The following is a 27417-nucleotide window of genomic DNA, read 5'->3' on the forward strand; positions in this document are numbered from 1 at the left end:
TGAGAGGATCGAACCCAGGTCTGGCCTGTGCTAGGTGAGCGCTCTACCACTGAGCCACAATCCCAGCCCCAGGAGTTTCACTTTTAAGCCTCCTTTATTAAATGAAGAGGAGATTAACAGAATGCTGCTTTGATCATTTTCCAAATTCCAATAATTCCATGCCTCCTTTCTCTGGTTATAAAATCCGTTTCATCATCATTCGTAATGTATGCATAATATCTCATTATCTGAAGTTCTCTTTACTTGACCCTATTGAGCTACTTTTTTTCCACAAATATCAATATCCCTTTTCAACATACTTGCTCCAGTCTCATGTTGTTAAAGGTCTGTTCAATTCTGTTGTTTAGTTTTCTCTGACCCTTCTCTAAATTTATGTACTATGGCCAAGTGCAGTGACACACATCTGTAATCTCAGCGGCTCCTGAGGTGAAGGCAAGAGGATCATGAGTTCAAAGCCAGACTCAGCAACTTAGTGAGGCCCTGTCTCTTAAAAAAAGGGCGGGGGGTGCTGAGGGGCTGGGGTTGTGGCTCAGTGGCAGAACACTTACTTGCTTAGCATGTGTGAGGCTTAGTAGCACATAAAAATAAATAAATAAAATAAAGGTATTGTGTCCATCTATAACTAAAAATATTTTTTAAAAAGGGCTGGGGATGTGACTCATTGGTTGAGAGTTCAATCCTGGTACCAAAAAAAAAAAAAAAAAAAAGATTCACTCTCATATCCTCTGTCTCACAAAATATCCAGGTTGCCTTACCTTCCTTTCAAATAAACCAGTAAGCCTGATCTAATAGGATATTTGTTCCTTCTCTTTATTGTCTTCTGGATGTAATAATAAGTGAGATAAGGTAAGAGTTTTAGTATGTGACTATACCAACAGATGGTAGGTCTTATTTGCTGGCAACAGTACAAAATGGCCCATCTGTTTGCTGTGATCACACAGGGTATTAGCTGTACCAGAATACTGAATACAGAATACTCTCAATAACACAAGAGTGCCAGGGTTTGAGGAATTAATACTGAACAAGGCGTGTAGGGAATTTTAGAGTAAACTGAATGTATTTTCTTTAAGCTACAATGGCTTATATCAAACTCAGGAGACAAAAATTCTTCTTCTTCTTTTTTTTTTTTTTTGGTACCATGGATTAAACCCAGGGACACCTAATCAGTGAGACACATACCTAGCCCTTTTTCAAAAATTTGAGACAGAGTCTTACTAAGTTGCTTGTGGCCTCACTGTACTCTATACAATGAAGCTGACTTTGAACTTGCAATCCTCCTGCCTCAGCCTCCCAAGCTGCTGGGAGTACAGGTGTGTGCCACTGCACCCATCAGACATAATGTCCTTAATTACACATAAATAGGCATGGTGGACTACAGGTTTGCTGACTTCTTTGTGTGTATGTGGAGGGTAGGGACTAAGGATTGAACCGAGGGTCACTCTACCACTGACCTACACACTCAGCCCCTTATTTTTTAATTTTGAAAGAGGATTTTACTGAGTTGCCTAGGCTGGCTTTGAACTTACAACCTTCCTGCCTCAGCCTCCTGAGCTGGCTGCTAACTTAATGGTTCCAAAGCACGGTTTGCCTAATAGAATGAATATTTTTGTGAAAACTAGAATAAACTGAAAATCAGAAAGAAGAAACAATTTCTCTACACAACATTTTGTCATTCAAAATCTAGGAGGTAGATACATCTGTCAATGATCATGTTTTTTCCATCAGTTTTTTTCCACCCTATCCTCTTTTTGGTGAATAATAACCAGTCAGGTAACCTAGGAGTCATCATGAACTATTCCTTCTTCCTCTAACCTCACATTCAATCAGCCACTAAGTCTAAAAACTGCACTCCAAAAGATAACTTGAATCCATCTCTTCCTTTTCCTATACCACTAATTTAGTTTAGATCTTCATCACTTCTAATAGCCTTCTTAAATGGTCTCCCTATCTTTAGTTTAGACAACTTTGCTCCATTTTGCACATATCTATTATGTATAGGTAAAACTAAAACTTCCTAGAATGGTCCTTCCTAACCTAGACCCTACCTATATTTCCCATCTTATCTCCTGCATTGTCTTGTTCTCTTGCTGACACTCCTGCCCATTCTTCCACCATATAATTCATAGATAAAGGTCAATATTATTTATACTTTCTTGAAATATCTGTCCTCCAGAGGAATACAACATAATGTGTGTTGGCTCTAAGGTCAGTGATGATGGACCTATTATTTACTAGCTGTGACCACAGGTAGAGTCACTATCTCTGTGCCTTGATTTTTTTCATTGGTAAGTCAGGGAGAAGACCAATAGTTACCTCTGGATAATCATAAGAGTAAAATAAAAAAGGTACAGAAAGCTTACACAGGAAGTGCTGAATGTTAACTAGGTCTTATTATTACTATGATTATTCCCTCCTATGTTACATTGTTTCATTACTGAGATGCCCAATTTCTATATTCCTTTCCTAGTCAATGTGAACTCTCCTCATTATTCTGTTAAGATTCTCTTTTTATTCTTTTCCCAGTGCCAGGCTCACTTTGCATTCCTATACTGTTCCCCCAGCACCTTATATGATGTTCAACTGTAGTGCAATCATAGAAGCTATCCTTCTAAAAGTTCCATGAATGCCAGGATTGGATTTCTGTTCCCCATGTAAATAGGGCCTAGTTATAATCTTTTCTAGTGCTTCACCTGGTGAATAGTTTTTACTTCTAAGAAAAAACTGACTATTTATCATTCTCTATAAATGACTTCTTCCCATAATTACTGAGCCTAGCAGAGATCACAAAGAGATGAGTTAAAAAAAATAGAAAGAGGACCTGGGCATGGTTGGCATAACTACAATCCCAGCTAATTTTAGGAGGCTGAAGCAGGAGGATCGCAAGATTGACACCAGCCTGGGCAACTTAATGTAAAAAGCTAGGGATGTAGTTCAGTGGTAGAGCACCTCTGGGTTCAAAACCCAGTCTGCAAATATAACTGTTACTGACTCTTAAACAGTATATTCCACTAACAAAACATGATTAAAAACTTAACATCCATGCTTCATGGAATGGGAACTATAATTTAAAAATGTGAAATAAAAGTGAACCAACTAGGGCTGAGGATGTAGCACGGTGGCACAGTGCTTGCCTAGCATGCCTGAGGACTTGGGTTGTGTAATCCCCAGTTCTGCTTAAAAAGGGTGGGGGGGGGACTGGGGATATGGTTCAGTTGGTAGAGGGCTTACCATGGAATGGTAGGTATAGGTATATACGCATTCTTTAATGTAAGAATTATTATAAATAGATTACAGTCAAAGGAGTACAATTCAGCACATTATTCTTTACACCAAGAATCACAGTGACTGTTTGGAAAGGTGTTATACCTCTTTTCTTGTGTGTGGTTGTGGTGGTAGGGATTGGACCTAGGGTCTCACACATGCCCACAAGCAGTCTACCACCGAGCAACACTCACAATCCCAGTATTATACTTTTTTTTTTTTTGGAACCAGGAAATGAACTCAGGAGCACTTAACTATTCACCCACATCCTCAGGCTTTTTTTTTTTTTTGGTATTTTACTTAGAGACAGGGTCTCACTAAGTTGCTTAGCACCTTGCTAAGTTGCTGAGGCTGGTCTCAAATTTGTGATCCTCCTGCCTCAGCTTCCTAGGCCACCAGGATTACAGGCCCGTGCCATACGCCTGGCTATACTTTTTTTTTTGGCGGGTACTGGGGATTGAACTCAGGGGCACTCGACCACTGAGCCACATCCCCAGCCCTATTTTATATTTTATTTAGAGACAGGGTCTCACTGAATTGCTTAGTGCCTCACTTTTGCTGAAGCTGGCTTTAAACTCACAATCCTCCTGTCTCAGACTCCCCAGCTGTTAGGATTATAGGCACACCATCTTGCCAGCCCAGCTATACTTTTAATTAAAAAGATATCATTGGTTATACTCTGAAAGCCATGGAATGAAAAGGAGAACACTCTGCATAAGACTAAAATGCAATTTACTTGTACATTATAGATACCTTAAGTCAGCATGCTTATTCCTTGAAAGCAACAATCATTTAACACCTTAAGATGACAATATGAATTAAGCTGAATATCTCTGTAATTGCTGACAGTTTTGATACTGGTCCATTTGTTCACTGCTATAACTATTATGCTACTACCAAATATCACAATTCCACTCATTACTTACTAATTAGTATTTTTTACTTAAAAAATGTTTTTAGTTGTCTATGGACCTTTTATTTTATTTATTTATATGTGGTGCTGAGGATTGAACCCAGTGCCTCACACATGCTAGGCTCTGCCACTGAGCCACAACCCCAGCCCCCAGTATTTTTTATTTAAGCAAGTAATTTGAAAAATTTTAAGGCTTTTATTTTCATGTTTATATTATGGATACTAGGTATACTAGCCAGAAAGAAATCTTGTATCTACATTTCAACAGTTATTTAAAACAAAAAGAAGGTACTTACCACAACTTGTAACACCTGTTCATTGTGAAGAGCAGAGGAAGAAGAGGAAGAGGAGGAAGAGGAGGAAGAAGAAGAAGAGGAAGAGGAGGAGGAAGAGGAAGAGGAAGAATAAGAGGGAGAGTCAGCCATCATCTGTGCCAAAGTCTGCATCAATGTTTTTCCAAGAAGAAAAAAAGAGCTAAACATGGCAATTACACCAAAGACCATTCCAAAATTGAACCTGTCAAGATGAAAAAAAATCATATAAATGTACAACTCTTCACAATCTGTGCACTAACAAATTCTCTACCCAACCACACTTCATAGCTTTAAAATAATGGCTAAATGTTCAACAACTCTGTCTCGTTTTCCTCTCTGAACTTCAAATACTTGACTCTAGCATTGGCACTAATTTCTTTAAGCAGTTATAATAATTTACAATTTCCTGGTACCCAGAGAGGCTCAGTGTTGATCCCAATTAAAAAAAAAATAGTTGGGTTCCTCTCATGTATTTGCTCATTTACACAGCTCTATTTTGATCTTATTTGAACACAGTTAGACAGCTCTTGGCATTATATACCATTGTTTTTCACTTATTTTTGTCTGCATTGTATTTTAGCTTTACTTTGAGATAAATTAGTCTAAATATTAATATGGGAAGATTTAATAGTTCATTTTCTTCTACTTTTTTAATAATTAGAAGTTGCTGTGCTATAGTGGAGAATAATATGTTCCTTTTTCTTTTTTCTCTTTTGGTACCAGGGATTAAACCCAGGGGCACTTAACCACTGAGCCCATCCTAATGTTTTTATTTTATTTATTTGTACCAAATATTGAACCCAGTGGTGTGTAACCACTGAGCCATATTCCCAGGTGCACCACCTGCCTTTTTAAATTTTAGAGAGAGTCTTGCTGAGTAGCCGAGTTGCTGAGTGCCTCAATAAATTGCTGAGCCTGGCCTAAAACTTGAGATCCTCTTGCCTCAGCCTCCCAAGTTGCTGGGAATTATAGGTGTGTGCTACCACAACCAGATTATTTTTTAACTTTCTGATAAGTTGTGTTTTTCAAGGAACTGGTTCATTTCATCTAAACTGTCAAATTTATAATTGTAGACTTGTTCCTAATAGTCTCTTTTTTTTGTCTACAGAATCTGTAGTAACATCCTCTTATCAATTCTGATTTTGAGTTTGTGTTTTCTTCTTTTCTTGATTAGTTACTTTTATTAATCCTTTCAAAGAACCAAAATTTGGCTTTGCCAATTTTCTTTATTGTATACTTTCTATTTCACTAATTTCTGCTCTTATTATTTCCTTTGTTCTACTGTATACTTTGATTAGCTGTTGCATTTTCTGTTGATTTAATTGTTTATATTTAGCTGTAATCTATCTGGAGCTATATTTGTAACAAAAAGGAATTCAGACCACCCTCCAACCCCACCTTCCCTCAACTAAGAACCTGTCAGGATCTGGGGTATACTAGAGATCATTGTAAACCCAAACCATAAAACACAATTTTTCCCCCACATTTTTTATTGGTGCATTATAGTTGTACAACCATGATTTTGTGTGTGTGTGTGTGTGTGTACTAGAGATTGAACTCAGGGGTACTCAACCACTAAGCCACATCCCCAGCCCTATTTTGTATTTTATTTAGAGACAGGGTCTCACTGAGTTGGTTAGTGCCTTACGGTTGCTGAGGCTGGCTTTGAAGTTTACATCCTCCTTTCTCAGCCTCCTGAGCTGCTGGGGTTACAGGCGTTTGCCACTATGCCCAGCACAACCATGATTTTTAATGTATGTAAAAGCACAATGACACAATCCTATAGTTATTAAAAACTAGGAAAATTTTCTACTGCCAATATTCAAAAACTTGGTAGATCAAAAATATGATGAAAATGGCTAATTTAACAAGCTATTCCTCATGAACATGTCTAATTTAAATCAAAAAGAGAAGATGAAGAGTACCACTGGTAAAGCATCCTTGCTTTCCGCCGTCCCCAACTATAAAAGGCACGATTGAAAACTGCAGTTTGCCATCTTATGTGAAAAGGGGAGATGCTCAATCCATTGTTTTCCAGCCAGTCTTCATAAGAATGTTTAAAATATACAGATGACTATAAGAGAAAGAAAAAAATTTCATATCACTTAATTTTGAAGAACAATTTATAACATATAAGAAGTGAAAAAAGTATTTTCTATAAGAAATCACAATGCTGAACTGCTCAAATATCTTTTAAAGCTTTCTGTTTATTCTTCAGAGTATTAAAGGTTTGAACTGCTGAAGTTAGGGTCTGGCAAATCATGGCCCACAAACCAAATATGGCTTACAACCTGTATTAGTATAGCCTGTGAACTAAGAATAGTTTTTACACTTTTTTTGGTACTGGGGATTGAACTCAGGGGCACTCGACCACTGAGCCAAATCCTGTATTTTTTTTTTAAAGAGAGAGCGAGAGAGAGCGATATAGAGAGAGAACTTTAATTTATTTTAGTTTTCGGCGGACACAACATCTTTGTTTGTATGTGGTGCTGAGGATCGAACCCGGGCCGCACGCATGCCAGGCGAGCGCGCTACCCTTGAGCCACATCCCCAGCCCCTATTTTGTATTTTATTTAGAGACAGGGTCTCACTGAGTTGCTTAGCACCTCGCTAAGTTGCTGAGGCTGGTCTCAAACTTGCGATCCTCCTGACTCAGCCTCATGAACTACTGGGATTTCAAGTGTGCGCCACTGTACCCAGCCTAGTTTTTGCACTTTTAAGGGATTTTAAAAACCAATGACAAACAGGAATATATGACAGATAGACTGTGTTGCCCACAAAGACTAAAATCTTTTATAGAAGTTTGCTGACCTCTGCTTAGAATGGTATTGTCCAACAGAAATATAATGTGAGCCACAAATGTTAACAACATATAATTTTAAATTGTCAATCAGTCAAGTTTTAAATAATCAAAAAGTGATTAATTAGCATGTATTTTAACCCCAAATATGCGAGATATCATTTCAACATGTAATGAATATAATAAAATATTGAGATACTGGTTTTGACTTTGTTTGAAATCTAGTATCAACTTTAAACTTACAGCACATCTCTATTCAGACTAGCTCTATGTCAAATGCTTAATAGTCACATGTGGTCAACTACCATATTGGACAGCACAGGTTTCCTTTTTACCACAGAAAGGAAAGACACCTTATGTAACAATCAATTCAACACAAAGGATAGGTTAGTTGGAATCAGTGCTTTCCTTCTTTTTAATTTTCTTTTTGCTACACTGGGGATTGAATCCAGAGGCCCTTTATTACTTAGGTAGATCTCCAACCCTTTTTTTATTTTCTGCTTTGAGACAGGCCCAGGCTGCCTCAAGTTTGTGATATTCCTGCCTTAGCCTCCTAAGTAGCTGCAGTTAGAAACATATGCTACCATGCTCAGCTGTAATCTGTGCTTTCTATCTTTGGAGAAAGCCCTAAATTAGGCCAACTTCCAACATGTAAAAGTATAGAACTTACCTAAAGCCATCTTGGTCTCAGTAACATCTCTTAAATTTTCTGGGGGTTGTGGGAATAGTTGCTTATACACAGCTACAATAGTTTTATATTTAGGAGAGTTTGAAGTACTTGACTAATACAGGATTATAGATAACATAAGGCTATGATATATATGTGACAATTATAATAAGGACTGTAAATAGATATAATTGATGCTCACCTATGTGAGGCTTATTTGTCCTAGAAGGTTATTTCAGCCCTATCACAGTGATTAAAAAGTGACCTGAGTCTGAATATACATATCTAAGGTTTTCTCATCTCAGTCTTTGGGTAGCTTTTAAAACCTCTTAGTTTTCCAAGACTTTAAAAGGAGAGTGACATACCCCTCCAGCAGATATGTACTGCAAAAAATGCTAAAACAAAACAAAAAACAACTAAGGGTGGAATAGCAGATCAAGCTAGAAGCAGAGAAGCAGAAGGTACAAGCTCCTAAAGTTAAGGTCTCTCTATCCCTAGGCAGACACTCTGAATGAGTCATTAGGTCTTTTGATTGAGAATTAATACTCTTAGGGAGCTGAGGGCTGTTACTGAAATTAAAGAGACATCCTGATCACCTCACACACTTGATGAAAGACTGTATAGATTTGACTTTGTGTGTGTGTGTGTGTGTTTGTGTGTGATACTGGGGATTGAACCCCAGGGGTGCTTTACCACTGAGCTACATCCCCAGTCCTTTTATTTTTTTGAGATGGGGTCCTTACACCTCAGGTTGTATAACAAGCCTTTATGTGGATGTACTAACATATTCCTCTCTATAATCTCAGGAGATCCTTCCTATTAGTATTCCTATTTAAAGATGAGAAACTGTGGCACAGATAGTAATTTGCCCAGTCAAAATGGTTAGGAAGTGGCAGCACCCAGCTCTCCTAAGAACTACGTGTATAATCTCTTGCACTTGGCAAGTTTAAAAATAATGACGAACAAGCATCACTTCATTTTATTGTTATATCTAAGACACACAATACTACAGCATTCTATTTAAAACAGTATTCATTACATAAAGGTTTTCCTGTTCATAATTGGTGTTTTTATTAAACCATTGAGAATGTATATGATCTTATTCCACATATAGTTACCCTCACCGTCCCCCCCCCCCCAATATTCGACTGGAAAAGGTTCTTGAAGCACGTGGTCAGAAAATCGTTGCTATTTTTTGCTACCATTCCCAAATAACTCAAATATGGACCATGCACCCAGAGGGTGTGTGGCTAGTGTGAAGAAGGTGCAGGGTGCAAATCAGAATTCGAATAATAGAAAACTGGTTATCTATATCCCTGATACTTGAGTGTGCTACTTTCAATAATGGTCTGGGGACCAGCTGCATCGGTAGCATGCAGGAACGGATTAGAAATGCATAATCTTAGGAACCTTCCCAGATCTGTTGAATCAGAATCTGCATTTTTAACCGGAACCCCAAGATGACTCTCTGCACCTCTAAATTTGAAATCAGTGATTTCAATCATGACTTGATTTAGATTCATTCCAATACCATTGTCTCTAGAGGGTCGTAACCTTAAAACAATGAGGGAAAAGAAAGCCTTTCCTACACAGACGTTTTATTTTCCTCCCTGGTACACTGCTGCTGTAGGGTCCAGCAAGAACCGCCCCGCATCCCCTAGCCCACCATTGTCGCCTTCCCGTCAAGATCCAAAGGCAGCGATGACCGTCACCCGCAATGCGGCAGCGGTAGCTGCGCGGGCCGCCACACCCCTCCCGCAGCCAGCCGTGCTTTATTTACTCCATCGGGCGGATGCGCCACGCAAAAGGCCGCACGTGGGCACCGGCGGTGAGGCTTCTAGCCCCGAAGGCTCTTGGCAGGGGAAGAGAAAGGCCTCGGGCGACACAGAACCTTGCGATCGGGCCCTGGTCACCACCGGCTTGGGTCTTAGGCCCGAGGCCCTCACCTTCAGCACCAAGTCGGTCAGGTAGACGGCAGTCCAGCCGCCCACCACCACCACCACCAGCGACACTGGAATCATGGCGGCAGCGGAGAGAAGATGAGCCCCGGCTTCCTCCTCCCTCAGAGCCGCAGCCGCCGACCGCCAGGCGCCTTACAGCTCCAACATCCGCGCGGGAACCAAGTTACCTGCGGTTCCTTTAAGGCGGTGGAGACGTTTCCCTCCGGATTCTTCCGGTGCCGATACACGGTCGCACTTACGAGTACCGGAAAACGGCGTAGGGGATTATATTCTTGTGACACTAGGCGCCGCTGGCTTGGGAACCCCTTGTTTTCGACTACCAGTCTTGTGGAGATTTGTGCTCTCCCTTCTCAATAGTTCTGATCTGAGGTGTGCAGTTCTTTTTAATCTGATAAGATCTGGGGGATCATCTGAAGTAATTATTATCGCTGCCACCCCGACCTGGACATAGGTATCCACATTTAAGTTAATCAGGTTTATTTATTCATTCTTATTACGGAAGTGTAATTTACATATGACGAAATCATACACACAGATCTCAATTGTTCATTTCGATGAGTTTTAATAAATGAGTATTTCCATATACCCTAATAAAAAATGTAGAACATTTCCATCTCAGGAATTTCCCTCTAGTGTTCCTCCTCAGTTGATTCCCCCAACCTCCCCCCACCCCGCCCCGTTCCGTTTTCTTTTTTTTAACTTTATGTAAATAGAATCACACCATTTATGTCTGGCATATTTTGCTTGACATATTTTTTGAGATTTATTAATGTTGATTGTTAACTGATTTTCCCCAACCTCTTTGATTATAAAATTTGAGATTGATGCTACTGTTAAAATTTGGAGCTCTGAACATCTGCACATAGTTTTATATTGACATATACTTGATTATATAGTGAACTAGAGCAGTGTTTCTCAACCTCAGCAGCACATTAGGATCACCAGGGGGCTTTAAAATTCTGGATGCTCATTTTGTAACCCAGACCAATTAAAATCCAAAGCTCCGTGGGACCCAAGATCTGTGCTTTTTAAACTCAGGGGTCTTTCCACTGTGGAGCCAAGGTTGAGAACCACTGAACTAGACAATCTCTATTAGAGGGAAGGAAAACTAATATTTATTAAGTGTTTTTCTGCAATTTCTTCTAGCACTGGGACCCAGGGCTTCACGCATGGTTGCAAGTGCTCTACCCAGCCCCACTGCGTATATTATATATAAATATTTATTTATTTGTATTTTAGTTGTAGGTGGACACAACACGTTTATTTTATTTATTTATATGTGGTGCTGAGAATAGAACCCAGGGCCTCACATATGCTAGGGGAGTGCTCTACCACTGAGCCACAACCCTAGCCCCCACACTGCATTCTTTTATTGTTTATCTTTGAAAGTTAATTGTTTCAGCTTTTTGGAAACGCATTGTTAAATGGTAGCTAGCAAAGAGAAGTGAAATGCATGGCAAGGTCAGGAGTGTTCTTTAAATTACTTTAGGGTTTTCTTAAACTACTTCCAAAGTAGATAAGAAATTAAGGGTTATACTTAATTTGTAGACATTAAACAGAAACAAATGAGCTAATGGGAAAACACATCAAGAGAAAAGGATTAATGGAATTAACTCGACAGGGTCCACTGAGGTTGATGTGAAGTTAGGAACTCTAAGTGTCTCCATCTTTCTGGGAAGGAAGATTCCTTTAGCAGGGCACTAAGGTAACTTCTGACCAGCTATTGACCCTAGCACCTATATTAACATGGGATTGACTTATAAACGAAGCCCTTTTAAATAGGATGGCCACCATGACAGTTCTGGAGAGGACCAACTAAGGTGAAAAACTCCACCACCCCATATGAAGTAGGAGTTGAACATCTGGTTGGCAAGGGGTACAATACAGAAAGTGGTCCCAGTTCTCCTGTTAAACATCAAACAGTAATAAATTTGTAGACAGCATTGTCTCCTTGCGGTTCTCTGCTCAGAGATGGCCCACTCATTTCAGAGTGCTCCCTGTATGAGACTTACTTAGGTTTTACTTAGGTTTAACTTTCACTTATAATAAAGTTCTCTTGCATGACTTTTGGTGTTTGACTTTAAGTTTTATTTCATCAGGGGCTGAGGTTGTGGCTCAGTGGGAGAGCACTTCCTAGCACGTGTGAGGCACTGAGTTTGAGCCTCAGCACCACATAAAAATAAAAAAAAAAGGTGTTGTGTCCACTTACAACTAAAAAGTAAACATTAAAAAAATTCTTTTGTCGGAATACAAGAATCAAGGTTTGAAGTTTCCAGCTCCTTGCTTTCCTGTGACAGCATCATCAGCAATAATAGTGTTAATACAAAAATATCAAGGTCTTAATACTATCTTTAGGACAAGTATCCCAAATATAAATGCATCCTCAACCCCCTTCAAAGTGAAAATGTAGTATAATATGGGAAAACTGTTTTATAGATAATGCTACTAACTTGCATCATTCTCCCATACTTTTCCTAATGTTTCAGTCACTTAGAAACATGTCTCTCTAGCTTCCAGAATTTTTTGACTCAGCTTTACATCTTTTTGTTTATATGTGTGTATATGTTGTTATAAATGGTTTCAATTTTATTTTTTAATTTTTTATTTTATTTATTTCAATTTGTTATATATGATAGCAGAATGCAATTCAATTCATATTACACAAATAGAGCACATTTTTCCATGTCTACTGGTATACACAAAGTAGAGTTACACCATTTGTGTTTTTATACATGTACTTAGGGTAATGATGTCCGTCTCATTCTACTGTCAATTTTCTTTGAACATAGCTGAGTATAAATTATAAAAGCTTATGTTTGCCCCCCACCACTCCACATTTTCACATACAGGTGTCCCAAAGGTCTTAGTGCTGTCTTAAACTTTGAGAACTTCTTAGATAGAAATGATAAAACTTAGAAAAATCATCACTTGAAAGTCATTTAAATTTCCTTGAAACTCATTTAAATCTCCATTACTTAATTTTTTTCATAGACACAATACCTTTATTTTACTTATTTATTTACTTTATGTGATGCTGAGGTTTGAACACAGCACCTCATGTGTACAAGGCAAGTATTCTACTTCTGAGCCACAACCTCACCCCCCACCCTTTTTTTTTTTTGGTACCGGGTATTGAACTCAGGGTCTCCCTGAGTTGCTTAGTGCCTCCTTGTTGTGTGGCTGACTTTGAACATGTGATCCTCCTGCCTCAGCCTCCTGAGCTGCTCCATTACTTAATTTTTTGAATTTCAAATAATATTGAATTTTAATATTCCAACACGATGGTAAATATTGACTGAAACAAAAAATTTAAAATATATTTACTGTTCAAAAATTCACAAAACCAAATGATCATGAAATTTAACTAATTTTACCTTCAAATGATGTTTTGTGTAAATTCATAGAATTTATACTTCTTAAAGTTATTAAAGCCTAAAATTACACTAAAGCTATCAGTGCAATGTTGTATTTGAATTGACCTCTGTTTGGTATTATAGACTTTTTTTTAAAAAAATTATTTTTGTAAATGGACAGAATGCCTTTATCTTATTTGTTATGTGGTGCTAAGGATTGAACCCAGTGCCTAATGCATGCTAGGCAAGTACTCTATCACTGAGCTACAGCCTCAGCCCCAAGACTCTAACATTTAATAATATTTTTCCCTGGGAAGAAACTACTAATTTAAGGATTGAAATGGCTACTCTTGTGTTAGCCAGAAGCTTTGTCTGGACTACTTGCTGAGACCAGTACCAGCTACCTTGTGGCTATCTGATAACCTAAAATATGGAGGAAATGAGTTGATTGTGCTTTTCTGTTCCCAGCCTAAAATTTAGTTATTCAACTGAGTTGGTGTTCTCATCAGGAGCCCAGCAGTCAAAACAAAGCACAGAATTGAATCCTGCTGGTTACTGGAGTTTAGCAGTACTGGAAGCCAGCTGGTGGCAGCAGAACAGACATTATAGAAGATGTACAATGACAACAAAGAACTTCTAATTTTTTCTTAAAAGTCATGGTATTTTTTCACAGAAAAAAATTGTGACTTAATTTACAAATCATTTCAGGTTTCAGTTAAGTAACTACTATTTTAAATAAAGAATACATAGCCAAGATTTTATTCATATCATTTTAATTTAGTAAATAATTTTTAGAGGGGCCCTGAATATATATATTTGGCAGAATGTTACAAATCAATATCCGGTTGAAGCACAATATCACCATATTATAATAAACTTCTAAGATAAAAGAATATGTGAAATATAAAAATTAAAAATCTTACTATAATTTTAATTGAAAATATTAGTATTCAATTAGCCACTGCATAATGTATTTTTAAAAATATTTATTTTTTAGTTGTAATTGGACACAATACCTTTATTTCACTTATTTATTTTTATGTGGTGCTGAGGATCGAACCCAGGTCTCGCACGGCACGTGTAAGGTGATCACTCTAACGCTGAGCCACCACCCCAGCCCTGCATAATGTATTCATATTTCATAACTGTATGCTGTGCATGATAAAAATATATAACTCTTATTTATTGATTTTAAAATGTTAGTATTCAAAAATTTTAAGTTTGACATTACATTTAGGAATGTTGATTTCTCATCAGTTGTAAGCTGACAGATTGTTTCTGGGGTCATTAGATTCTACATTTATAACACCGAATTGCACCCATCAGGATAAGCCAGGATATGCTTTGGAAACAAACCCTAAAATCTAGTGGCTTTAAACAACAAAGATTGCCTAGTGGGGTGGCATATTCCTTTAATGCTGACTACTTCTATTCAGGAGGCTGAGGAAGGAAGATTTTAAGTTTGAGGCCAGCCTTGGTAATTTAGGGAAACTCTATCTCAAGATAAAAAGGCCTGGGCATGTAGCTTAGTTGTAGAGTGCCCCAGAGTTCAATCCCCAGTACAAAAAAAAAAAAAAAACATACAAATTTTTGTTTTGTTTTTGGTACATATCCACCTGGAGCCACTGGGATTATAGGCGTGCACCAGTGCGTCTGCCTATTTTTTTATATATTTTTTTGTACTTGAAGGGTTTTTGTTTTTGTTTTTCCCCCCCAGGATGGCGAATATACCATATTGCAGGGAATGGAAGTCTTTATGTACTTGGTATTTTTTAAAGTGTGGTAAAATATACATAACATTAAAATTAGCATTTTAACCATTTTAGGTGTACAATTCAGTAGCATTAAGTACATTCACAATGCTGTATAACTATCATCACTACATATTTCCAATTTTTTTTTAATTTTTCCAAAAGAAACTCTACCCATTAAACTGCAACTCCCCATTCTTCCTTCTCATAGCTCCTGGAAGCTTCCTAGGACCTGTTTCCTCCCCCTCAACTCTAGGGATTGAACCCAGGGTGCTTAACCACTGAACCATATCCCTAGTCCCTTTTATTTTTTCTATTTTGAGACAGGGTCTTGCTTAGGACATTCACAAAGTTACTGAGGCTGGTTTTAAACTTGTGATCTTCCTGTCTCAGCCTACCAGAATCTCTGGAATTACAGGCCTGCACTACCATGCCTAGTTTATGATAAGAGTTTCTGCAGGTCTTTGAGATTGTATCTTCAGAACACAAGATAAACCGGGTGTATTGGTGCATGCCTGTAATCCCAGAGGTTTAGGAAGCTGACGCAGGAGGATAGAATGTTCTAAACCAGCCTCAGCAATTTAGTGAGGACCTAAGCAGACCCTGTCTCTGAATAAAATATGAAAAAGGGCTGGGGATGTGGACCAAAGGTTAAGCACCCCTGGGTTTAATCCCTCCTACAAAAACAAAAACAAAAACTCGGATACTCTCAGGCCCCATGTGAAGATGGTTAAAGATCATAAATTTAACATCATGGAATTATACCAGGAAAATACTACTGGTTACTGCTCTACTCTGTGCTTGTGACCAGTGCCTTTTATTTTTATTTTATTTTTTAATTTATTTTTATTAGTTGTTCAAAACATTACAAAGCTCTTGACATATCATATTTCATACATTTGATTCAAACGGATTATGAACTCCCATTTTTACCCCATATACATATTGCAGATTTACATCAGTTACACATCCACTTTTTTACATACTGCTATACTAGTGTATGTTGTATTCTGCTGCCTTTCCTATCTTCTACTATCCTCCCTCCCCTCCCTTCCCCTCCACTCCCATCTTCTCTCTCTACCCCATCAACTGTAATTCATTTCTCTCTCTTGTTTTTTCCCCTTTCCTCTCACTTCCTCTTATATGTAATTTTGTATAATAATGAGGGTCTCCTTCCTTTACCATGCAATTTCCCTTCTCTCTGTCTTTCCCTCCCCCCCTCTCGTCCCTGTTTAACGGTGATCTTCTTCTCATGCTTTTCCTCCCTATTCTGTTCTTAGTTGCTCTCCTTATATCAAAGATGACATTTGGCATTTGTTTTTTAGGGATTGGCTAGCTTCACTTAGCATAATCTGCTCTAGTGCCATCCATTTCCCTGCAAATTCCATGATTTTGTCATTTTTTATTGCAGAGTAATACTCCATTGTGTATAAATGCCACATTTTTTAAATCCATTCATCTATTGAAGGGCATCTGGGTTGGTTCCACAGTCTACCTATTGTGAATTGTACTGCTATGAAGACCAGTGCCTTTTAAAGTTGAGGTGTGCAAATGCTATGTAAATAACATAATTTTTTAAATAGCTGAGATGTGCTGCTCAAATTCATATTTAATAAACTGCAATTTGGTTCTCCTATCATTTTCCAGATACCACCTTGCTTTCCAATTTTTACCTTTGTGATCTTTAGCAGAAAAGATTCTGAAAGGAATACCTGGTATAGGCTTATAGATATTGCCAAGAAAACCAAGTCAAAAGCTTACTACATTTTAGGTGAAGGGTTTGTTGTTTACTGGTACACATTATCATTAAAAATTATCTACACAGTAGTACTTTTTCCCTAGGAAAATTCATGAACTTCATAACAGGATACATGATAGGAGAGAGGACAAGATAATGGCTGAGCACTCTCTCTTTTTCCATAGTAAAGAGAATTTTTTTCTTTGCCATCTTATTTTGCATCTTTCATGATGGACTAGAGGTGGACCTGAGAGGCTGTGAGCAGGAGAAAAGGATCTGATTTCTATCATCACAGATTAGTTTTTATCTGTTTTCTAACTTCATATAAATGTAACCATACAGTATGAACTCTTGCATCTGATTTCTTTCACTCAACTTTATAAGTGTAATGTTGAGCAATATTTTCTACGTAGCAAAAGTTGTTTTGTTTATTTGATTCTTTTTTAGCTGGGTGCGGTGGTGCATGCCTGTAATCCCAGCTACCTGGGGAGGCTGAGGCAGGAGAATCATAAATGTGAGGCAACTCAGTGAAAACCTGTCTCAAAATACAACAAAAAGGGCTGAGAATCTAGCTCACTGGTAGAGCACCCCTGAGTTTAATCCCAAGTGCCACAAATAAGTTATTTTTTAAAGCACTATGTAGTATTTCACAAAATAGTCATCTGTAGTTGATGAATGGTTGGGTGTTCTAGCAGTTGGCTATTATGAATAATAGCGCTATGAGCACTTCTTTATATGTGCTGAAAAACATAAGCACTCATTTTTGACCATAGGTTCTGGGTAGAATTCCTGGGCAAATCTGTATTTTTAACATTTGTCCTCAGGAAGTTTTCTAGAGTAGAGGTACCCATGTATATTGCCAGGAGCAAGGCAAAAGAATTCCAGTTACGCCATATTCTTGCCTACACCTGAAATTTTCAGTCCTTTAATTTTAGCGACCTTGAGTATTTTTTGAAGTTTACAAGCAGAGGTTAGAAATTATCTTAAGTTATTTTGGTTGTTAAACTCTCTTTCAGTATTCAGGATTCTATGTATGGACTGGGTCCATAAAACCTTGGAAATTATTAGGGAAATTCTTAGGAGCCCTGAGGGTTTAGGTGTTTGCAGTTCCAGTTCAGCTTTAAAGCAAGCACATATCCCTGTGTTCTGTTTGTTGTTGGAAATGGAGTCCTGCTATGTTGTAAAGGCTCTTCCCAAATTCCTTCACCTAAGTGATCCTCATGCCTCAGCCTCCTGAGTAGCTGGAACTACAGGTGTGCACCACTGTATCCAGTGCAATCCCTGTGTTCCTGAAGATCAAACTTTATTCTACAAAGATAGAAGAATGTCTTCTAAAAGAAATGTGGTTCAGTAAAGACTGAGGTTGGCAAACCTGCCAAAAGACTGAATGAATGCACCTTTTTGTTGGATAGTTGTTAAGTGTGCATCAAATCACCTGGAAGGTTTGTTAAAACACAGCTTTGCAGCTCCATCTGCAGAATTTCTGATTCAGTAGGTCTTGGGTGGGGATGAAGAATCTGCATTTCTAATAATTTCTAGGATGATGTCATTTCTGCTGTTCCTAGGACCACACAGTGAGAGAGATCTTAAAATGTTCCTGATGTATTTGTTCTTTGAATGGTTTTGAGTTTTAGTTTTAAATTCTAAGAGCCAGTACAGTTTTGTTGTAAAACACACAGGCTCTAGAGTTAGATGGCTTGGGTTTAAATGGCAACTCTACTACAATATAAGTTGTGCAATTTTGCAAATTCATTTCTCATTTGTAAAATGTGGATAATGTTAGAGAGTGTTTTCTGCAAGTTACAAGTGAGTTCCTCCTGTAAAACACTTCTCTTGGTATATGGAATATGAAATTCTTTTTTTTGTACTAGGGATTGAACCAGTGGTGCCACATCCCCAGCCCCCCCCCTTTTAATTTTGAGACAAGGTTTCACTAAGTTGTTCAGGGCCTTGTTAAATTGCTGAGGCTGGCTTTGAACTTGTGATCCTTCTGCATCAGCTTCCACGGTCACTGGGATTACAGGCTTGTGCCACCATGCAAAGCTAGAATAGATTTTTTTGGGGGGGTACCATGGATTGAACTCTGGGGCATTTGACCACTGAGCCACATCCCCAGCCCTATTTTGTATTTATTTAGAGACGGGGTCTCATTGAGTTGCTTAGCACCTTGCTTTTTGCTGAGGCTGGCTTTGAACTTGAAATCCTCCTGTGTCAGCCTCCCCAGCCACTGAGATTACAGGCATGCGCCACTGCTCTGGGCTGGATTTTTAATTTGTTCAGTTGGGGTAAAAACATAGTTAGAGATGTAATACAAATTGTTAAAACAAAATAATTTTAAAAATCACATTTATTTTCTAATAAGAATGAAATTTGCAGAAACCTATATTTTTGTTTTTTGAGGTGCTGGGGATTGAACCCAGGGGTGCTCTACAGTGAGCTATATCCCCAGCCCTTTAATTTTTTTTCTGTATTTTGAGGTAGGCTCTCACTAAATTGCCAAAGCTGACTTTGAACTTGAAATCCTTATGATCCTTCTGCCTCATCTTCCTGAGTTGCTGGTGAGGCCAGGAGGAAAAAAGACAGTTTATGTAGGTAATAATGATTGAGTCAGATTGGGGAAGATGAGGGCTAGTTCAAAATGAAAGTAAATAAAATGCTCATGCCTCCAGAGCCCTTCTCCCTGCTCTTCCACCTGTTGCCAAGCCTGCCTTCCTCCAGGGAATTGTTCCTCCCTGCAGAGCGTTCTAGGAGTTATTCATGAAATACCTCCTTTTCTGGCTGCTTGGGCAGAGGCACCCTTTGGAAGGCTTCTTTCCCACCTTTTGATCACTAAGTCATGTAAGCCAGATAAAGGAAGAAGAAGGGCATGAAAACAAGGAATTTAAAATGTATAAAAGGGGCAGGACACCCCTGCTTCCTCCTCCCAGCTCTGGGGCCCCTTCACTTTGGAGAAGTCTATCTCTGTTCTATCCTTTAAATAAAACTTGCTTTCTATGCTTGCCTCAGAGTTTCTTGGGTGTTCAATCTTCCACATCTGGGGAAATGGGCCTCAGCCCTGATTGATTCTCTTCATCAGCATCACTGGGATTGCAGACATGCACAACCATCCCCAGGGCTCAAATTAAAGTTTTAAATTTTTGTTTTTTTAAATTAATTTTGCAGAAAGCATTCATTGTGTCAACATTAAAGCAGGTAGATCATTTGAAAACTTTAGCTCACACTTTGTCTTAGGCCATTTTGTGCTGCCGAAGCAGAGTACCACAGAGTGGATAATTTATAAACAGCAGAAATTTACTTTCTCACAGTCCTTATGGCTGGGAAGTCTAAGGCCAAGTTGCTGGCATATGGTGAGGGCCTTCTTGCTGCATCCTCATGTGGCAGAAGGCAGAGCAAGATGAGGTGGAACTCACTGTTTTAAAATGGCATTAATCCCACCCATAAGACCAAATCCCTCACCGAGCAATCACCTCCCAAAGTTTCCACGGGCTAACACTGCCAAAATGGCAAATAAATTCCAAAATGAGTTTTGGAGAGGAAAAAAGATCATTCAAACTTTAGCATACTTTCTGTGATAATCTTGTCCAATATTCTGTACATATTCACAATGGATATTTTATCCATTTGGGTTTAATGGGTTTTGGTAAGAACTGAAAACCAGATAGTAGCTGTACGTGGTCCTGGCACTTTTTTATTTACTTTTTTAGTTATATTAGCAGTGATAGCATTAAAATTACTGGATTATTATCCATTCATCTTTTTAAAAACTGCCAAAGGTTAAATGCAATGATACTGGGTTTCAGTATATTGACAAGTCAAATCAAAATGATGCAAAAATTTAAAAATTATTTCAGAGCTCAGAAAAAATTTGGCCAAGGGAATTTTTCCATGCAGGAAACATGATGTAAATATCTACTTTTTCTTATTCTTTGGAAAAATGGGATTGCCCACTATATAATAATAATACATGATTCCATCAAAATCTTCTATATTCAATTAGCTATAAAAATATCTAACCATCAAAAGGCAATCATCTGTAGCAAAAGTATTCTATCTTTAAAGTACATGTCAATAAAGGTTTTATTTCTTTTGAAAACTAGTATTTCAAAAGATTACTTTCTAGCAAAATAAAAAGTCTTCTTGCACAACATAATGAGGTAGGCTTGTTATTTTCTGTTACAGTGGTTCTTAAGTGAAGACACATCAGAACACACAGAACTGCTGGATAAAATAAGGCAAACATCTATTTTTATTTGTTCTTTGTAGAAATACAAGACAGTATAGTGTATTTTGACATATGATACATACATAGATTATAATTTATTCTAATTAGGATCCCATTCTTTTTTTTTTTCTTTTTTCTTTTTTGGTAGTGGGGATTGAACTCAGGGGCACTCAACCCCTGAGCCACATCCCCAGCCTTATTTTCTATTTGGTTTAGAGACAGGGTCTCATTGAGTTGCTTAGCACCTTGCTTTTCCTGAAGAAGACAGATACCTCAAAAGAAAAACAACAAACTGGAAACCAATTTTGCTAGAAATACTAAAAACCAAACTAAGAATTTTAAATAAATGTGAAAGGACTTCTCCTTCTGATTAGGCTATAGAAAGTTGCAAGAGACAGTCACCTTCATCATACCAGGTTATTCTGAAGTAACCCCATGTAAGTCAGCTTTTTGTCACTGTGACCATAATACTTGTCCAGAACATAGAAATAATAGTTTATTTGGGACTTATGGTTTCAGAGTTTCAGTCCATGGTAGGCCAAGTCCTTGATTCTGGGCCCAATATGAGGCAGAGAATCATGGTGGAAGGGTGTGGCAGAGGAAAGCTGCTCACCTCGTGGTAGCCAGGAAGTAGAGAGAGCACAAGGAGTGAGGGACCCTCAGATACATACTTCCTCCACACATACCCCACTTGCATACAGTTACCACCAAGTAATCCATTCAAATTATTAAACCATCACATGAATCAATCCACTGAATAGGTTATAGCTCTTGTATTCTAATAATTTTATCTCCTGCATTAACACAGGAGCTTTGCGGGGACACCTCATATCTAAAACATAACACTCCTCATCTAAAACCTCTATTGTGTCCCATGTATACATGTTACATGTATAGCAGTAAATGCAGGGATAGATGCATACAGGCTAACTTTGACAAAAATGGTGATCTATGGTGATTTTTTTACATGTTTGTGCTTACATTTTATTCAGGGCTGTGTAATTTTATCTTGAGACTGTTTAGTCAGCTAGGGGTGAGTTTGGGGAGATATAAAGATATCTCACACCTGACACAATGATTTATTACTTCATGTTTCATTAAAAGACCAAAGACTATTCAAATAGTTGTGAAAGTTTTCTTCATCTTTTGTCATGAAGGTATGATCCCAAATTTAAAATTGGTGTGCGAACATTTTTTCAAAATGTTTTTAATAGTTGTAGATGGACAGCATGCCTTTGTTTTATTTATTTTTATATGGTGCTGAGGATCAAACCCAGTGCTTCACACATGCTAGGCAAGCACTCTCCCACTGAGCTACAGCCCCAGCCTGGTGTACAAATACTTAATACTATAGGGCTAGGGTTGTGGTTCAGTGGTTAAGTGTTCTTGAGTTCAATCCCTGGTACAAAAAAAAAAAATCAGTCAAATTTTAATTTATTTAGCACTACTTCACTTGCTGATTTTTAAAAACAAAATACATTTGCCTTTTCAACCGTTTCCTATTGAATCATTCCACATACAAGGGCCCCATGGTCTTGATGTAGTCTCCTAGGGAGACTTCTTGGAAACCCAAGTGTCAATGTCAATCATAAACAAGGATTGGCCAGCAAGGTAGGTAGGTAGACATGGGCAATCCCTTATCTATTCACTGTCCTGGGGAGAGGGTCCTCTGTGAGTCTCAATAAGTATCCAAAATATCTGACACTTCAAATCCTGAAACTATGTCAGGATAATAAAACCTGATTTCATTTTAACATTGAAGTTCTCTTTCTTTGCTCTAATTCCATAAGCCTCAAGCTACCTTCAGATAATTATACATTCCCTATAGTTTGTCTAAAGAAAAAAAATGTACTGGTTAGAAAGATAAGAATAGAAATAGCACATATGACCATTATAATTCTCAGTAAAAGTTTATCATGAAGTGTATTGATGCATATCATTTAGTCCCTGCTGTTTAGTGTGAATCAAGATCTCTGAGCTAAAGTTCAATGACGTTAGCAACCAAGGGTCAGACCTAGACCAGGGTGATTTCAAGGTAAATGTTGATACCAGTTTTGGAAATCAGTATTCAACCCTCCTTAGCCTAATGATGAAGATTAAATGCCTGAGGAATGCTGAGGCAAGTGTAGAAATCAAGTTTTGAGAGAGACAAGAGACTTCTCTGGAGAGAAGTGGTCACAGAGCTCAGTGCCCACATGAAGGGGTGAGTCTTGTCTTTTTAATAGACCCCAAGAACTCCCCCCCCCACCTTTTCTTTCTTCTTTGTGTACATGCCTAAGGGCAGGAAGATGCAGCCTAGGGGTAATCCCTTGTACTGGGAAGTGCCATAGATAGGAGGTGATAGCAACCTATGGGGTGGGGGGAAACACAATCCCTGCAGGTTAGTTATTAGCAGCTCTTTTCTTTTTTTTCTTTGATAATCAGCTATGCTACCTATCTATGCTGACTACCTGTTCTTGGTCCCTGTCTCAGTGTCATGAAAGGAGTAGCATCTTGCTAGGCCCTCTGGCTTTGTGCCTTCCTCCTCACATCTACAGTGCATCTGGGGCATATTCTAATCCACATTGTAAAAGCAGGATGAGGAAGCTTGTGCTTGCAGCGTGGTTTCTTAACCTAAATAACACTAAATCAAAACTGCCATCAAAAGTCAACAGCAGGCCAGGCATGGTGGTGCAGGCCTGTAATCCCAGTGGCTCGGGAGGCTGAGGCAGGAGGGAGGATCATGAGTTCAAAGCCAGCCTCAGCAAAAAGTGAGGCATTAAACAACTCGGTGAGACCCTGCCTCTAAATAAATTACAAAATAGGTCTGGGGATGTGGCTCAGTGGTTGAGTGTGCCTGAGTTCAATCCCTGGTAACCCCCACCCAAGAAAAAAGTCAATAGCAGGTGCTGGGGTTGTAGCTCAGTGGTAGAGCACTTGCCTAGCACATGTGAGGCACTGGGTTAGATCCTTAGCACCACATAAAAAAACAAAACAAAATAAAATAAAGGTATTGTATTCATCTACAACTAAAAAAAAAGTCATCCAGGTATGGGAGGAAGAGGATCATAACTTCAAAGCCAGCCTCAGCAACTTGGTGAGGCCTTAAGCAATGTAGTGAGACTGTCTCAAAGTAAAAAAAAATAAAGGAAAAGGGGTGGTTTGTAGCTCAGTGGTTGAGTACTCCTGGGTTTGATCCCCAGTATATTAAAAGAAAATGTCAGTTACAACCTCCTAGTGGCTCAGTGCAATGCCTTAGTCTTCATCTTATACTTTCTGCTGCACAAAACTACTGGTCACTGGGGCTGGGGTTGTGGCTCAATAGTAGATCGATTGCCTAGCACATGCAAAGCCCTGGGTTTGATCCTCAGCACCACATAAAAATAAATAAATAAAATAAAGGTATTGTGTCCAACTACAACTAAAACATAAATGGGGAAAAACAGATGTAAATAAATGAATGAATGTATGTGTGTGTGTGTGTGTGTGTGTGTGTGTATATATATATATATATATATATATATATATATATATATATACTGGGAACCTGGGTATCATTTCATTTCGTGGGATTCCTGTCTGAAGATAGGCATACAGCCAGAGGGGCTAGCAGGATGCTACTTACTCCCTTTATGGCAGTTCAGACCAGAAAGAGACAGAAGGGTAAATCTGAGCCAAAGTTCAGGAAACTAAGCACAAAACTCAAATATTTACCAGGTATCTGCTGGGTGCTAGGCTTTTTCTTTTAGGTACTTGGGATAGATCAGTGAATAAACAAAGACCTCTGCCCATATAAAGGAATATAAATATCTCTGGGAACATTAAATAGAGGATTATTATTATGGTTTGGATATGAGGTGTCCCCCAAAAGCTCATGTGCAAGACAATTGCAAGAAATCTTAGAGGTAAAATGATTGGGTTATGACAGCTTTAACCTAATCAGTACATTAATCCTCTGATAGGAATTAACCAGGTAGTAACTGTAGCCTGGTAGGATATAAATGGAGGAAGTGGGTTATTGAGGGTCATGCCTTTGGGGTATATATTTTGTCCATGTTGAAGGGAGTCTCTATGATTCCTGGTGAGATGTTCCAGTTGCTTTCTTCCACCACAAACTTCTTTCCTGATGTTCTGCCTCACCTCAGGCCCTCAAAATGGAATCAGTAATCTATGGACTAAGACTTTTGAAACGGTGAGCTCTCCAATACACTTCTATTCCTCTAATTGTTCTTGTCAGGTCTTTTGGTCTTAGTTAAAAAGCTGACTAAAACAATGACGTTCTTCTTTATGTTCCTCTAGGGTTTATTCTCACTTTTTTTTTTTTTTTTTGGTACCAGAGATTGAACTCAGGGGCATTTTACCACTGAGTCACATCCCCATCCCTATTTTGTATTTTATTTGGAGACAGGGTCTCATTGAGTTGCTTAGCACTTTGCTTTTGCTGAGGCTGACTTTGAATTTGTAGTCATCCTGCCTCAGCCTCCCGAGCCACTGCGATTACAGGTGTGGGACAACAAACCCAGATCTTCTCACTTTTATTATAGTATATTACAATCTTTATCACATGTTATTACAATTATTCATTTATGTGTCTGTCTCTCTTTCCTGGGCTGTGGGCTTTGGATAGCTGGGATGTCATATCTTGTTATTCTGACATATGGCAGGCATTTAATAAGTAACAATAACAATAGAACGAATACATGAATGAACAAATGAAGATGGACTAGATGATTAAAGGAACTGTTATGGTCTGATGGCTTAGAGAGATTGTGCTTATCTTGATTCTAGAGGAAAATAGACTTCATATTAAAAAGAAAAAAAACACAAAAAATGAATACTGCACTAAAGGAATAGTAATCAGGAATACATGTTTATTTCCATCACTTGCCACTGACACCCTTGACAAAGCCACCATTATTTCTTACCAGATTATCAAAGTCATCTTCTAATTGGTCTCTGCACCTCCTCCAACTGGTCTTCTCAGCTTCAATCTGTTCTCTATAATGGAGCTGGGGAGCATCCTGAAATACAACTATGCCTGTGGCACTCCCCTGTTTAAAATTTTGTCATGGTTTTGCATTTCAGTTTCTGTTATATAATACCCCATAATCTTAATAACCAAAAAAATGAATATTTACCTCATTCTTTCAGGTCAGTGGGCTCACTGAAGCAAGGTCCAGCTGCATATGACCCCTGGGTTCTGGTTGGTTTAGGTCTAAGCCATGAATATTCACTCTAGGGCCTAGGGTAAAATGACAGCAGCTACCTGAAGTATATTCTTATCATAGAAGCCCACAGGGGTGCGAGAAAGGGGCTAAACCACACAAGCTAATTCATGGCTTCTACTGGTCTTCTGTGCTAACATTTCATTGACTAGTGCAAGTTATGTTGCTGAACCCAAAATAAGGGGCAAGGAAGTACACTCTTGTAACAGTGGTCCATTTTATGCCTTGAATATAACCCTTGCTGTTCTGTCATTGCAATTTATTTTTAAAATGGACATATTTCTTTCTCTTCCTCTCTCCCTTCTCCTCCCTAATCTCCCCCGCACCTCTCTAATCTCAAGGGAAACAGGATAACCTTTCTTCCCCATTTTAGGCAAAGTTATCTGTCCTTGAGTACATTCCCACCATAGGAACAAAGTAATCTAGACTTTGTGGAAGGTACCAGAAGATCTCAGAAATTACTATCTCCCAAATTAACAAGTGAATTACAACTCCAACAGAGAACAGTGGAATATAGCCTATGAATCACCTCATTAAAAAAGCCCCTTGTTCCTGCTGATGGGAAGAATCACAGCCTCTGGGACAGGAGTCCCCTGTGTTTCTCCTTTGCTAGCAAAGCAATAAATCTTCTTTATTCTTTCTCTCAAAACCATGCCCTTTTTATTGGATTGGCATTGAGGACAAGGACAGAGCTTTCAGCAACACTCTGACCATCAGGAGGCCATGGGCAAGAACAGGGAACTACAGCTTTGTAACATGAAGGGAGTGAAGAATTATGTTTTAGTTAGCTTTTTCTGCTGCTGTGACTAAAAGATCTGACCAGAACAATTGTAGAGGAGGAAAGTTTATTTGAGGGTTCATAGTTTTAGAGGTTTTTAGTCCATAGAAGGTCTGCTCCATTCCTTAGAGCTCAAGGTGAGGCAGAACATCATGGCAGAAGAATGTGGCAGAGGGAAGCAGCTCATATGATGATCAGAAAGCAGAGAGAGAGAGAGGTTTCCACTTGCCAGATACAAATATATACCCCAAAGCCACGCCCTAATTCCTACCTCCTCCAGCCACACTCCACCACTTCAATAACCACTCAGTTAATCCCTATCAGAGGATTAATTCACTGATTGGTTTAATAATCTTGTAACCCAATCATTTCTGCTCTGAACCTTGCATTGTCTCAAACATGAGCTGAAAGACAATACATGTAAACCATAACAAATTGGAAATAAACTAGTAGTC

The 27417-nt window shown here is 38.5% G+C and overlaps 1 protein-coding gene across 1 annotated transcript in view; it reads right to left on the minus strand.

Annotated features, from left to right (window-relative positions):
* Positions 1-10116, minus strand: part of Mbtps2 (membrane bound transcription factor peptidase, site 2) — a 46133-nt gene extending 36017 nt beyond the window's left edge. The window contains exons 1-3 of the mRNA XM_005334814.5: positions 9902-10116; positions 6414-6562; positions 4471-4690 (exon numbers count right to left, since the gene is read on the minus strand). Of these exons, the coding sequence (XP_005334871.1) occupies positions 4471-4690; positions 6414-6562; positions 9902-9976 (444 nt within the window). The 5' untranslated portion in view covers positions 9977-10116. The remainder of the gene's footprint in view (positions 1-4470; positions 4691-6413; positions 6563-9901) is intronic.
* Between the last annotated feature and the right edge of the window lie 17301 nt (positions 10117-27417).

This window comes from Ictidomys tridecemlineatus, chromosome X (assembly GCF_052094955.1).
Source record: "Ictidomys tridecemlineatus isolate mIctTri1 chromosome X, mIctTri1.hap1, whole genome shotgun sequence".
Classification (NCBI taxonomy): domain Eukaryota; kingdom Metazoa; phylum Chordata; class Mammalia; order Rodentia; family Sciuridae; genus Ictidomys; species Ictidomys tridecemlineatus.